The sequence below is a fragment of the Phocoena sinus genome, chromosome 1, assembly GCF_008692025.1.
Source record: "Phocoena sinus isolate mPhoSin1 chromosome 1, mPhoSin1.pri, whole genome shotgun sequence".
Taxonomy (NCBI): domain Eukaryota; kingdom Metazoa; phylum Chordata; class Mammalia; order Artiodactyla; family Phocoenidae; genus Phocoena; species Phocoena sinus.
Window position 1 is genome coordinate 84,673,149 of NC_045763.1, and position 15,233 is coordinate 84,688,381.

At 41.6% G+C, this 15,233-nt stretch overlaps 2 protein-coding genes across 10 annotated transcripts in view; one reads left to right on the forward strand and one right to left on the reverse strand.

Annotated features, from left to right (window-relative positions):
- Positions 1 to 11,168, forward strand: part of SLC44A3 (solute carrier family 44 member 3) — a 93,183-nt gene extending 82,015 nt beyond the window's left edge. For 4 of the 6 annotated variants that reach the window (XM_032611399.1, XM_032611618.1, XM_032611687.1 and 1 more), the window contains one exon: positions 1 to 2,603. In XM_032611399.1, coding sequence (XP_032467290.1) covers positions 1 to 99 — 99 coding nt within the window. In that variant the 3' untranslated portion in view covers positions 100 to 2,603. Of the gene's footprint in view, positions 2,604 to 11,025 lie in introns of those variants that run through there. The other 2 variants (XM_032611481.1, XM_032611554.1) reach the window with 2 other exon arrangements.
- Positions 1,754 to 15,233, reverse strand: part of CNN3 (calponin 3) — a 27,562-nt gene continuing 14,082 nt past the window's right edge. For 2 of the 4 annotated variants that reach the window (XM_032611842.1, XM_032611924.1), the window contains exons 2-7: positions 8,410 to 8,531; positions 8,136 to 8,202; positions 7,187 to 7,324; positions 6,722 to 6,838; positions 4,213 to 4,359; positions 1,754 to 2,864 (exon numbers count right to left, since the gene is read on the reverse strand). In XM_032611842.1, the coding sequence (XP_032467733.1) occupies positions 2,523 to 2,864; positions 4,213 to 4,359; positions 6,722 to 6,838; positions 7,187 to 7,324; positions 8,136 to 8,202; positions 8,410 to 8,531 (933 nt within the window). In that variant the 3' untranslated portion in view covers positions 1,754 to 2,522. The remainder of the gene's footprint in view (positions 2,865 to 4,212; positions 4,360 to 6,721; positions 6,839 to 7,186; positions 7,325 to 8,135; positions 8,203 to 8,409; positions 8,532 to 15,233) is intronic. The other 2 variants (XM_032612096.1, XM_032612020.1) reach the window with 1 other exon arrangement.

Genomic DNA, 15,233 nt, shown 5'->3' on the forward strand with positions numbered 1-15,233 from the left:
AGTTTTATAAAAAGGATCAACAAATTAAACAATGCAAGGGCACAGAGAGACAAGAACTCATTAACGAATGAAGAGGGAACAGAACTCCGGCCTCTGTAAGATAAGCGCACCCATCAGGTATTTGTACCTGGAAAAAGTTTCCTTCTCCTAAGAGCCGTGTGCAGAATAAACGATAGGGCCCAACGTGGACCCTATTCTTCCTGTTTTTGTCCCCACTATTTGACCACATTACAATACTAGAACCATAAAAGTATACAACCTTTTTTGTACCAACAGGGACTGAAAAACCTTTTAACAACATGTTTATGTGGTCAATTAAAAACTAATTTAAAGGACAGTTCCTCACTCACAACCAATAAACCTTAGCAAAAATCTCTGGAATGTTGCCCTAGTACAGAGGACTTTTCCCTACTCTTCCACTCCTGGAAATGTGCTAAATATGTTATAGCTTTTCAAAGTACAATTCTTAGATTTAGGGACAATTAAAACCAAAAGTGTAAAAGGAACTACCACCTGATGGGCGTGGTATAGAACGGGCAGAAGATTAACCAGATGTGAAGAGTTAAATTTTGTTAAAAGTACAAGGCTAAGTCTTACAAATTAGCAATCGGTTCTGCAGAAGCGGGTTTTCAACCACAGCCCCACCTGAGATTGCCCGGAGGAAGGTTTAAAGTCCTTCTGCCTGGACCCCATTCCCAGGATTTAGATTCAGTGGTGGGTCAGAGGAAAGGGCCACGGTGGGCGTGCACTGGCGGCTTTTCCTTTTTAAAGCTTCAAACAAATCTAACGTGTTGATTGGCAGGCTCATAACAGGTAAACTGAATTACTAACTCTCCTAACAGGACGCCCAATCCGGCTTATTTGGCAGGGCAAGCAGTGCAATATAAGGTTTCCCTAAACCCCTCTTCCTGGAGGGCAGGAAACAGCATGCTGGCTCAGGTCCCCTTTAACAATGCAAATTACAACTTTCCTCTTAAACAAGACTGTTAGTTGAGCTCTGACAGTCTCCTTTAGGAAAAGGATTTACGACAGAGCAGTTTCTCCGAGGCATTAACCTTAGTCACTGCAGCAGGATGAGCAAGTCAACTGGGCTTTTGTGGGTTCATCAAACACCCCTATGTCCTCATTATCTGCCTCCGCGAAAAACAAGCAGGCACATTTCACCCCCCAAGGCCTAACAGAACCAGTGCTATCAGAGGAAATCACTTGGCTGAGAAAATGTCAAAAAGTGTGTTAGCGATTGAATTTTTTATCATTACAACACTTAGCTGTTTGACCTCCTCTAGATCGTAACTGAAGGTTAGGTTTTGCCAACACTTCCTACTATAAATCCTAGTTCATTATCAAACAGCGTGTCCTATTCCCGATCCAGTATGTTTCTTAATATTTATTCACGCCAGAATATGAATATAAAATCGCTCCACCCCATCCCCACCAGTGTTCCCCAAGATGGTTTTAAGATTATTCCAAGTTGGATTTAGAATGAACTGGAGGCAGATGAGTCACAATGGAATAAGCAAAGGTCAGATGAGAGTTTGAATCCCGGCTGGCATTTCCTGTGTGCGATGGGCAGGTCCCTTGGTTTTTCTAAGCCTCCCTTCTCAAGTACTCAGTGCACTGGTGTATAGATTCAGTAAAGAAATGTTCAAGTATCTTATAACAACAGTACCTGGGAAAGAATACTTTAAAAAAAAAAATCTGACTCTACCCATCTGGAAGTTAGCCAGAAAATAATCAGCCTGTGGCTCATAGGAATGTTCAAAAAAAATATTTATTTATAAAAAATACAAGGGGATAAGTTTATGCTGAGAAATGCAGCAATAAATACAGTGGAAGAAAACAGAGCAACTCTACATCGATACATTGGCACAAACAGGAAGAGCAAACGCACCCCCCAGACCCCGATGTCTGCAGGCCAGCTTTGTACATGCTCCTTTCGAAACACCACTCGGAAAAGATCTTGTCGGCTTAGGTAAGAATGAGTACACATATAATCACGAATGCACACTGATCAGGACTTTATTTAAAAATGAGCAAACAACACTGTAGAAACATTGATATGGAAATTTCTAAAATGCTGCATCTTAAATTTAGTCGGCAAAGACCACATTTAGCTATAAGCATGAGTGAGTTTAGTCTTCCATGGAGAAACCAGATACTAAACTGTAAAAACACAACGCTTCCTATCGTTTGAAAATACCAATTTAAGTAGAGGATTGTAAAAATGCATAGATCTTTAATAAAAGAATTGACTGTACAAGAGTACTCCCCTTTCACAGTATTCCTTTTTACTTCATATGTGAGTTATTGGTTATGCTGTAGGATTTAACTGTTACAGCACTAAAAGGCAACTATTTAGGGAAGAGGCAGAAAAAGGAAAAAGGAATGTATGTAAGGCAGTATTTCCTTTAGGTACGATAAGCATAATAGTGTTTTAGGAAGACAAGATAAAAATTACTCAAGGCTAGCTTGGTTCTCACTGAATAAAAACAACGGGCTAAATACTGAGCTCCTCTGTGACTCTAATAATCAATGCCTTGGTCTCCATATTGGTAATCTCTGGGGTAGTCATCTTGGTACTCGCCATGATATTCATCTGGGTATTCTGCCTGATAATCACTATCACTGATTTCCGACCCATTTGTTCCGGTTCCTTGGCTTCCATTGTGAATGACAGGTTCTGTGGGAGCAGCACAGTATTTGGGATCATATACTTGCCGCCCGAGCCCATACACGCTCATTCCTTTCTGGGAAGCGACTTTGTTGGTACCCATCTGTAGAGAAATTGTCGAGTTGTCCACGGGTTGTAATGTTAGCTTCTGATCGTAGATGTCTCTTCGGGTACCCGGTGCTAACATCCCCGCCTGGTATTAAAACATAGTATAAAAGTTAAAACAGCAGCCAAAATCTATTCTTGTTTCTTGTATTTTATGAATTATGAAATCGCCATCGAATGTGAACACTAGTAACTTCCATTCGGTTCAGGGGTAAAGCTAGCTTACCAAAACAGCCTGAAGTTGTTTCTCTTACAGAGCAATATTCACTGGCTTTCGAGCTAAGGTCAGCCCTTACTTCAAATCCTTGCTCTGCTATAAAATTGCCATGTGGCCTCAGACGAGTTAACTTACTTTTAGTTTTAGGTTTCTCATATGCAAACTGGAGACAATACTACCTACTTTGGAATAAGAAGACTGGACATAATGAATATAAAAACAAAGCATAATGCCGGCATACCTGAAAGCTACATCTGAGTGCCTATTATGACCATACACGCTATCCAGGTTACCAATTTCAAAGGTCTGTAATACATTCAACAAAAATTATGCTGAGCAGTCCTTAAGGACTTGAGTCTTTCAGAAGGCTCTGAGACACCAAAGAGCCAGCTATTTCAGAACAACTACTCCCACTCCCCTCCTTTTCAGGGTACTGTAACTCACCTCATTTCTCCACTTATGCCAAGCACATGCTTTCAGATTTAATCGGTAAAAAAGCAAACCTGAGTGGCAGCTCTGAGACACTGCCCCGTGTGGCAGGACATATTCCATAAAGGGCACCACCACCACCACACCTCATGAGGTCATGATGAAAAGCTTTTTCAAACTTTACCCCCACTCCTCCTGTTGGATGTAAGACATGTCCCGCTCTGATACGGTTATGTGCACACCGCCGTGCGAGGTGCTGGTGATCTGTTTATTCTTCACAGGAAATACTTCCATCTCGTGTGGTGGTGGAATACTAGCATTCTCACCATGCTGTATTTCCATCTCCTTAGAATCACACATTTCCCATGATGCTAGCTAGGGTTCTTTGTAAAACACCAGATAATTTTACCTACCAAATTAGCTGAGGGCTTCTTCAAAAATAAAAGCAGCATTAGAATGGGCAATTCATTTGGATTTGGAACAAGAACACTGTAATAAACGTATCTTTTTCTTCTGGTTAGGTAGAAAGGCCAGCTGTTCTAACTGCCAGTAAAAGCCATGGGCCACACCACACTTGTGTGGCTACAGAAAAGGCCCTTTGACTCTTTTGCTTTCTCAGCAAATCTTACTTTCCTGAAGGCATATATATATATATATATATATATATATATATATATATATCTTGTACAAAAAATAACCGCTTTGGACTCAGTTAATAAGAATAAGGTAAGTGTGAATTTAAATAGCCCTTTTGTACTCTTTGAAACAAGTACAAAAAGGTACTGCTTACCTGGCTGGCTCCTTTGTTGGTGCCCATCTGCAGACTAATCGTGGTCTGATCAAAAGGTTTGTCAGTTTGCATTTTGGGATCATAAAGATGCCTCCTAGTCCCATAGGCTGTCATACCTGCTTGGCTGGCGCATTTGTTGGTTCCCATCTTTTAAGTTAAAAATAAAATCACTAATTATCAGAAGTCACCAATATATATGACACAAACAAAACTTTCTGTTCTACTGAAGAGATTTCTTAGAAGGGATGCAATTGACAAGTCCCTTCCAATGCTGAGGTTGCAGTCAACTAGATACAAAATCTATGCTTTTACAAATAAATTTCAAGGGGCTCACTTTAAAAAGAAAAATTTCAAAAGCTTCACTGGGGGCTTCCCTGGTGGCGCAGTGGTTGAGAGTCTGCCTGCCAATGCAGGGGACATGGGTTCAAGCCCTGGTCTGGGAAGATCCCACGTGCCACGGAGCAGCTGGGCCCGTGAGCTACAAATACTGAGCTCTGCGCGTATGGAGCCTGTGCTCTGCAGCAAGAGAGGCCGCGACAGTGAGAGGCCCGCGCACCGCGATGAAGAGTGGCCCCCGCTTGCCACAACTAGAGAGGGCCCTCGCACAGAAACGAGGACCCAACACAGCCAAAAATAAATAAATGAATAAATAAATTTAAAAAAAAAAAAGCTTCACTGGATGTAAAGCCTCACAACATAATTCATCAGATACAAATATGCACATAGAAAGAGAAGGACAGACACGAAACGTTATTACAGTGGCAGAATTATGAGTAATTTCCTCTCCAACTCTTTCCCCTACCCTCTTTAGCGCAAATAACCAAATTTATGGGTACCTGCTTCAGCCATTTAAAGGGACAGAGCAATCTTTGGCTAAACAACATGCATTTCTACTCCGAACATGTTTTGCATAAAATGTGACAGTAAATGCCAGGTGTCTTCTCTGGCAGCTTAGCAAGGGCTTAAGTTTCATTAAAATCACCAACATTTTCATGGGAAAAGAACCACATTTTATTCCTCTAATTCTCATGTCACTAGACAGAGTCAGAGAGGGGCAGAATGGAGAATGTGAACTTAGCAATATTCAGAGGAATAATAATTAACTTTTATTCCCCACTGAGAATAACACGGCTTCAGGACCAACCAGTACACCTTGTTCTTCTACTGGTTGGGGACACATTTCTACTGCTGGTCTTTTTTCCTTAAAAAACAAGATTTATTAAAGGAAAACTTTATTACTACAAGTCAAACCTGTCACTGGAGAAGATAAAGAAAGCACATGTAAGCAAAAAGGAAGGGAGGGGAAAAAATCATTGAAATCCTACCATTTAGACATTCATTGTAAAGATTTGTGTATAACCATCTAGCTTTTTTTTTTTGCGGTACGCGGGCCTCTCACTGTTGTGGCCTCTCCCGCTGCGGAGCACAGGCTCCGGACGCACAGGCTCAGCGGCCATGGCTCACGGGCCCAGCCGCTCCGCGGCATGTGGGATCTTCCCAGACCGGGGCACGAACCCGTGTCCCCTGCATCGGCAGGCGGACTCTCAACCACTGCGCCACCAGGGAAGCCCAACCATCTAGCTTTTTTAGCTTATGTTTCTGTGTACATATCCAGATACACATACATATACATACAAAAATATGCATGTTCATTTAAAAAATAAAATTGGGATCACACTGACTATATAGTATTGGGTTGGCCAAGAAGTTCATTTGGGTTTTTCGTAACATCTTCTGAAAAACCCCAAACAGACTTCTTAGCCAACCCAATATTTTATGACCTGATTTGTTTTCCTTAATCTTTGAACCTTGTGTATCATTTTCTTCATTACTAGTTCCTTTTATGGAGCTCTCACAATTTAAACAACTGATTACTGTCTGGAAATTCAGGTTTCCAATTTCTCGCCGCTGACATGATTTTGTACTGTATAAAAATAAATCCATATGTCAATTATATCCCGATAAAGCTGAAATAAATAAATAAACCCAACTCATGTAGACTCAGTCAACAGTGAGGCATTGTATCCAGCAGGTATCAGACAGTAAAGCCCTTAGCAGATTAGGCATTTAGCAGTGGTGTTTTTGTGACACTCTGCAGGGGAACAACACGAAGGGAAAAAAATAACTGAACAAAGTATTCTGCAGGACCGATAAATCATGCTTTACTAGGGTAGAAAAATGGTATTGAGGTTTTCTAAAATTGCTTCATTTGGTCAATAACATTTAGGAATTTATAAAGTACATTTTCTTAAAAAAATAGGACAATGTAATTAGGAAAAAAAATCATTTCCTGGAGAAACAATTACTAAGTCAGATGGCACGCCTTAGGCTTCTTCTAAAACCATCATCGTCTCATGGGTTTTAAATGGACATAAATTGTATAAACCGCAGATCCATCCCCAAATATACACTATCGTATTATCTATCTGTTCCTTACTTATGAGAAATGCTTTGCATGGTAAGAATTAATGACATTGAATAAGTAACTGATATGCAATGCATTACTTACCTGCAAACCAATTACACTTTGGCCAGCTTTTAATTTTCCTTCATCAAAACGTCTTGTTTGTTTTTCTGCATACTTAACTCCAATGTCAATGGTTGTATGGAATCCTTTTGTTTTAGCCTAGACGGAAATATACACACTAACTAGTGATTCTGCCAACAGAGTTTTACAGAAGGAACAACAAAGAAATGATACTGTCCAAAGATGAAGGTTTCATTTAAGACCCAAGCTAGGGGTAAAAACACATCTAAAGCCATTCAAAAACACCCCAGACCTCTGAAATGTGAGTATTCTGATTAAGCTATCCAGTACTAGGCAGCTGATGTCAGCAGCCTTGCCACAAAGCTAATAATTACGGAAGAGACAGGCTCCTCCCTGCCTAGTCTGAACTCCTATGAGAGCAAAGATGCAATTAATCACCAACATAGTGGGGAATTTTTTAACCAGTCATTAAAGACATATACGTACCAGACCTGCTAGGGCCACCAGCGTAGTCTGAACCTGGGTCATGTTTCCATTCTCAAAAAGATCATTTGCTTCAAATATGTCATGTGGCTTCATACCATAAGCCTGAATAGCTTTGATAAAGTTGCCAATATTCTCCAACTATAAAGAAAGAAAAGCATACAACTTTTGGAGCTAAATACTGACATTCAGATCATCTAGCATTCTAAGGCTTTATGACTAGGTACAAGATGCCAGGCAGAAAGCTACTTGGCAAGGATTCTCAACCAGATACATGGTGTGTGTAGCTCTCTCTGGAAAAGGAAGAGTATTTTCATAGTTGGTCACATAATGGTCTTTTTAATATTTTTAAGCAGTCACGTTTTTTAAAGTCAAGATCATCCTTGCATGTTTTAAAGAATTCTGTGTCTGACCTATCCAGGGCTGGAATTTTCTCTGTCAGAAGGTACAAAATTAATGCACAATTTATTATGTTTAAATTTTAATTAAAAAAATGTGTGGTTACTAAATGTTTATCCTCATAACTCAAAGCATATGCTCAAGACAAAATATCCAATTTTACTTATCATACACATTCATGAACTAAGACTGTGCTTTTAATACGGTGCTCTACAGTCAACCCTTAGTTGTTATGTTAAATTCCTTGCTTTTTCCTTCATTTATCCTATGTTCTAGGACCTAGACCACAGGTTGTATTTCTCTGTGTAAGCTGTGTCAAATCGTCTTTGAGAGTATACAGACTAAATACATAATAAGAAAACTTCTAAGCTAAACATCTAATAATCACAGAACTAATTGTAAGTAATTACGGAAACATTAAAATAACATTGTAAAAAACAATATAGTCATGTGCACAAATTTCTGCTAAAATGTCTGTTTTAAAATTGTTATCAAGTTCTCACTGCATAAAGAGTAACCGACTGGAATCAGGGGTTGCTGGTTTGCATGTTACCTGAGGCCAGTTTAATGAGGACTCGTTGACCTTCTTCACTGAGCCTGGCTGTAGCTTGTTTATGAGTCTGAAAAGAAAAGCATAAGTGATACCATATTTATTGGAACAACAAACAAGGACTGGAATGTAACGTTGGTTCTTCTGACATCAGTAAAGGAAAGCATTAAAAACATGTGCAGAATATCAAGGTCTGACACCCTGGACTGGCAAGGTGGGCAAGACAGAGGCCTGTGGAAAGGACTGGAAGAGTGGCCACATCAGGACCAAAACTCACTCGCAGAGGATTATGCCATCTTTTAGGCCCAGCTGAAAGTTGGTGCCAATGCTCATGCCGGTCACCTCTTCTATCCAATTGCGAAGATCTTCTTCTGCCTGATGATCATACTTGGAAGCAATCTGAAATACAAGTTAACTAGCTTTAGAAGTTTCACTAAAGCACCCGGAACTGCTGGCTTCTTCTGGTTTAATGATCCATTAAGACCACAGCTGTGACCTGCAGTAAATTACACTCATTGGAGTTCACTGGCGAACCTAACCATTACAGCTTCAGTAACTAATAAACGTTTTTGGTTAAGGAGGTGTCATACACATTTTGAGCAACACATGGAGGGAAGCTGGGACTAAGGGGGAGAAAATATGGATCAAGATAAAACAGATTCCCATTCATGACAGGAAGTGACAGGGGCTAATAGTGTATTACAATATGGCACCATACACAGGAAATGTTAAAGATTAAGTCATCGGTTACCACATTCCAAAAAAGAGTGAGAGGGAGTAAGACTGGCAGGTTTCTGATACATCCAACTATTTTACACAGTATTGCAATACCTACCAGTCTAGTAGTTTTGTTGCCTGGAAAGCTCTGGTGTTTCTATGCCTTTTATTCAGCCAAATACACACTGCACCCTACACACACACACACACACACACGCACGCTTTCCTTGTAATAATTATTGTACTTACACTAGAATACTGAAATTCTGCTTATGTGTAGTCTGTATCATATTAGACTCCTCACAGGAAGGAAAAGCATTTGATTCACTTTTGGACCCTTAGTACCTACCCAGCATTGCATCTAACACCCAAACATTTAATAAAATTAAAAATTGTTAACTCTTTACTTACAGAATTCTACGATAAAGGCAACATTACCAACACAGATGCTTTACTATCATACATGCTAAAACTACCTGCTAAACACAGGTTTTGAAAGATCCCTTCATAATAAGACCATAAACCTCAATTAAAAAATAATAATACAATTTAAGTACTGTTAAAGATCACACGCTCAAGTTCTTATGCTATTCCTTGTCCCAGGGTCAGTCCTTATCAATCAGAGTTATTAAGGAGAAGAACACACCTGGGAAGAAGGAAAGATTATGTGTCATTTTTCTTCTCATTAGCACAGGTGAAAGTGCCAACAAGCCACAGACAATGCCCAGGGGGACGGTAATCACAGTGAGCTTAGGAGTCAGCTGCAGGGTTGCAGCGTTGCTGGAAATGTAATCAGTAGAAATGTTTGCTTCTGTAACACACGGTTAGGTTTAATTACTGAAAGAAATGAGATGGCATGAGGACATTTTCGTCATGGAGAGGCCCTCCAAGTTCCAGTCTACCCCAGTCACAGAGGAAACCTTCCCCCTGCCTCCCACCAAGTGTGGAGGAGGGGCCTCTGCCTTCACCAGAGGGCAAATGACTTCACCAAGTGCTGTGTCATTTAAGGAGACAGCAAGTCCTCACCGTGTGCACTGCTTTCCAAGTTAGAGAAATGGCTCTACACCTTTGAAGAATAATGGATAATTTATTTAAGCTGTAGATTTACTTAACCAGCATCACAAATGGAAATTCAATGCGTTTATATTTTCATGTTAAGATAACTAACACTGTGCAATGTTTCCTGGATCAAGTTTTGGCTTGGAGGTTAGTTTATGAGAGAGATCAGCCAAAATGTTAATGTGTTAATTTCCTGCTCCGGGGACCCCCAACCCCTAAAAATCGCACATCTATTCTGACTTCCTGCCAGTCTGAGTTACACTGGCATCTGGATGTGTGGACAGGGAAGGAGGAGGTAGTGATGCGCGAAGCTTCTGCCACAGGGACTCACAGCCTCTGGCGCACAGGAGGGAGCCATCGTTCCTATTACATCCCAGACAACAGTCCTGGATAATGTACCTCCTCAACACATCAAACGCATCCACTTACAAACGGCACCTTTAGAAAACGGATAAATAATACATTAGAAAATTTTTAAGACGGCTATATTTTCACACTGGAGTCTTGTTCTAGGTGGCTAGAAAAAAATTCTCTCTATATGAATGTGGGGGTAGGGGGAAACAGACAGAAAGGCACAGGCAAGGAAGAAAAGTAGGAAGTAGTACTCCTTAAGCATCAGCTATGAAAAGCAATATCTAAGAGTGAGTTGAATTTTTTTCGAAAGCAAAGCACTCTCAACTAGGAGATACATTTCAATAAATCTAAAGAAATACGATATGCTAGGGTCGGAGGGGCTCTGCCTTGGCTATAGCCTGGCTCCCCCCATCTTGCCATGGGACACCGGTTCATTCGTCTCACTTCCAAACCTGTTCCTGTCTGTACGACAGGAAGGCTGGCTGAATAAGGGCACTAGGTCTCCTCCCATTCTAAGCTGTGTGTTAAATAACTTGGTCAATCAGCAAAAATTGTAAAGAAATTCTTTCTCTTCATTTTTTCAAATGTAGAGTTAGAAGTTATGTTGGAGGAGTTTTGTCTTTCTTGGGGGGGGTGTTGGTTAGTGGTGGTGGTAATTCTCAACCATTTTTATTTTTTTTTTTATTACTTTTATTTATTTTTATTCAACCAAAAAAGCATAAAAGCGTATTTATGTTTCCTTTGTTCAAAATGTTTCTGACAGGTTCGGTGCCGTGCCCCAAACCACGGAGTGATTACAGATCTAACATGAAATGTCCAAGTAGGAACGCCTGGGAGAATTTTCATCTTCTCTGTTCACTGTTCTAATCAAGGGAATGATGAAAGAAAAATCAAGGGCTGGACTCAGATGAACCCAGGTTCAAACCCTGACTCTGACTAGTTATATGTGGGGCTCTGGGCGGCTCACTAACTCCGTCTCTGAGACTTAACGTAATAGCACATGCACAGAAAAAATTCTTAAGCACGTACATGCAAAGCCAAGAGACCAGGTGGTAAACTAAAAATGAAAACTAGGTATGCTTCCACATCATATTCGTTTTGACTTAAGAGTTTTCCTTTAAGTGAAGGAGCAGCAAGGATTTTTCTACCCAAATACTGCTAATAAGTGAGCTTTCTGAAGTCACGTCAGCTAGATAGAATTCAAGATTTAGGAATGTGTCCTTTTTTTAAAATTTATTTATTTGTTTTTTTCGGTACGCGGGCCTCTCATGGTTGTGGCCTCTCCCGTTGGGCCTCTCCCGTTGCGGAGCACAGGCTCCGGACGCGCAGGCTCCGCGGCATGTGGGATCTTCCCGGACCGGGGCACGAACCCGTGTCCCCTGCATCGGCAGGCAGACTCTCAACCACTGCGCCACCCGGGAAGCCCGTCCATTTTTTTTTTAAGTTCAAAATTAAAAGAGAAAAAAATTCTCCAAAATCATCTAGGGAAAAAAATCTATTTCAAGTTGTCTCTTAGCTTCTGGCCTGCAGCTCTGCTCCATAGGATACAGAAATCATAAGTTTCCTTTAGATGTATACTAGAATACAACCCAAGCTAACATAATTATATTCTTTAACTACACAGGTTATTTTTTTTTTTTTTTTTTTGCGGTACGCGGGCCTCTCACTGCTGTGGCCTCTCCCGTTGCGGAGCAACAGGCTCCGGACGCGCAGGCTCAGCGGCCATGGCTCACGGACCCAGCCGCTCCGCGGCATGTGGGATCCTCCCACACCGGGGCACGAACCCGTGTCCCCTGCATCGGCAGGCGGACTCTCAACCACTGCGCCACCAGGGAAGCCCTACACAGGTTATTTTTAAGTTGTTTGTTATACACATCTTTTAAAATCAAGGGACTGAGAGCAATTAAAAATAAATGTAAGCTTTGGCCAATAAACTTTATTTACTATTTTCATCTAAAAAGCCTTAATTACTGAACATCAGGCAGGAAGTAAACGCAGGCATTTCCTCCTCAGAACAAGAAAGTTAGCTTCAAAAATTACTTAATCTTATCTCATTAACACCGCATGGAAATTTCACTCCAGTCTGTTTAAAAATCACTCCTCCAAGTGGTTTATAAACATTCACTTCTTTACTGTTCTTTAAGATGTATTTTATTTGACCTTCCTAAGTGGATGTCAGAATTTCTGCCTGGTGCGTTCAAGTCCACAGCAGCGCCTTCTTCCTCACTGGCCCTGCCTCCTTGCCTAATCACCCACGAATTCTCTGCAGCGGGGCCTCCCAACTCTTCTCACATCAAGACACACTTGCAAATGACTTTTGTATGGTCGCTGAGAACACCTGCCAGAGGCTTTTCGCTAAAGCTCACCAAACGCCTCCCCCCCCCCCCCAAATACAATAAAAAAGCAAAGAAATGAAAACTAAGAAAAAAGCCTCTAGGGCATCTGATGGGATTGACCATCTCCTGCCATCCAGTGCTTCTGAGCCCAGGGCCCATGCCCAGAGGGGCTGCAGCCTCTGCTCGTCCCTGCATTCTCCTAAGAGCACCAGTCTGGGGTCACCCTCCAGTACAAAGGCCTTTCTTCTGGATTTCTAAAATAGCACTTGTTTATTTTTATTTATTTTTTTAGGCCACCTGTTGAGGACCTCTTTTTTTTTTAAATAAATTTATTTATTTTATTTATTTTTGGCTGCGTTGGCTCTTCGTTGCTGCGCACGGGCTTTCTCTAGTTGTGGTGAGCGGGGGCTACTCTTTGTTGCGGCGCACGGGCTTCTCACTGCGGTGGCTTCTCTTGTTGCGGAGCACGGGCTTTAGGCACGCGGTCTTCAGTAGTTGTGGCACGTGGGCTTCAGCAGCTGTGGCTCGCGGGCTCTAGAGCGCAGGTTCAGTAGTTGTGGCACACGGGCTCAGTTGCTCTGCAGCATGTGGGGTCTTCCTGGACCAGGGCTCGAACCTGTGTCCCCTGCATTGGCAGGTGGACTCTCAACCACTGTGCCACCAGGGAAGTCCCATAGCACTTGTTTTTAAAAAATTAAACAGGTATAAGTATGTAGAGCACGTGTTCTCAGTGGGGGTGATACTGCCCCCCCAAGGGAGTGAAGACCACCTTAGATATTACAATAATTTGTGACCCTCCCCAACAAACTCTGTTCCTTTGTTTTAAATTTGGTGGAGGTCAGGAGGCAATTAGGAAAAACGTCTAAAAAGGTTCTTTGGGAAAGAGATGCGGAAAACAAAGTTGCGAAACACTAGACAGAGCAAAAAAGCACACGTCTCTCTTCACCCCTCCTCTAAATCCTACTCCCTTTCCCACCTCCCCAGAAGTAAGCTCCTTGCTGTCTGCCAAGTCTTCTTCCAGACCACATGCACATGTCTTATAAGTGAATTGTGTACAAAACAGCACTAGAAAAAGATCCCCTTCAACAACACAAGCCCTGAGGGCCTAAACTTCCTAGCAGTAAAGGGAGACACTAGATCAGATAAAAGCCCGCTCCTTCTGGCTGTTAAGAATTGCCCAGTCCTGCCTGGCACTGAGGTCTGAGAAGTTTCCCTCGCAGAATCCCTAAGAGGGGATACTGAGTAATGAGGGAAACTGAGCTTCAAAAACATCTCCACAAACTGACCCAAACAGTGCTGTTCCACACTGTTCTATGGAGCATTTGGCCAAGACGCGATTTAGTAGAAAGAGGGGGCTGTACCTGGCATGAGGCTGAGTGATGATCACATATGTACGAGAACTGTCTGACAGCCGGCTTACACCCAGGATATTGTAGAGTCTGCTAAAGAATTAAGACATGTCTTTCCTCTATATTCCTTCCCACAATACATTTTTTATCCCAGCAGTCGTTAAAACCTGAAGCAGACAGACAGGTTACTGTCTCTGGTGGTTACAAGAGTGTCCCCCAAATGTCAGTCGTGCCTGAATTCTCACTAGATGCCACTCTGAGCCACCAGAATAGTCCAGCATTACCCCAAACTCTCTGAGTAAAATCATATTCAGTGTCAGCTTCCCTCTCTTTCAAGTGATCCTTGTGTGTCTTGGTTTCTTCCTTCAACTTCTTTCTGCATTACTCCTTCCTTTTGTCCTTCATTCAAATGGCCACTTTGTAACAAGCATGGTTCAAAGGCAAAAAGTCTCTGTCCTAAAAGCTGACATTCTAGTGGAAAGAGACAAATATTAAATAAGGTGTGTTATTTGTCAAGAAAAGAATAAAGTAGGTATTTAAAATAAGGGGAGACTAGAAAGACTGGGTCCACAACAGACTCAAACAAGAAACGAATGGTAAATTTCCATCTGAAATATCAAGATGCCGCTTCCCTTCCTTTGCTTTATCACTTGTCCTTGTTGATATCTCATGCAAGAGAATGAACAGGCTTTAACAGGGTTGACCTACCTTAAACCCTTCCCCCAACAGATCCTCCAAACATGTAAAATATCTTTGCAAAGTTTTAAGTATTCACGTTGGGGATACAACAAACCAAAGATCACATGCTTTGAAGTCAAATTTCAAAAACTTCCAAAAACTGTGTTCCCAGTTCCAGAGTGACATAAGTAAGTAACTTAACCCTGGTGACCTCATTTCTTGCAAGTTGTCTCCTTCCTTCCAGGGCCATTGTGAGGAGGAAGCCCATCTCAGTGCCTGACACACCTCAGAATTAACACTCGCCATTTGTATCAGCTTGAGTACGGAACTGGTATGAACCAAACCCCACCGCAACCTGTTCCCTTTACTGTCTACAATTCAAAAAGCATTCCACCACCAACAAGCTCACCTCAGATACTGCCCATCCCCACTGTCTGTTCCCATCACCACACATCTCCACTCTCCTTCCTGCCTGTGTTTGCATCCCAAATTCTCATTCTCTTCCAGATTACTGCTGGTAAAAGAGATGAAGTAACTTTTTTTTTAAAGTAAGTTTGTCAAAAAAGAAGCAGACTCACAGACATAGAGAACTAGTAGTTATGGGGGGG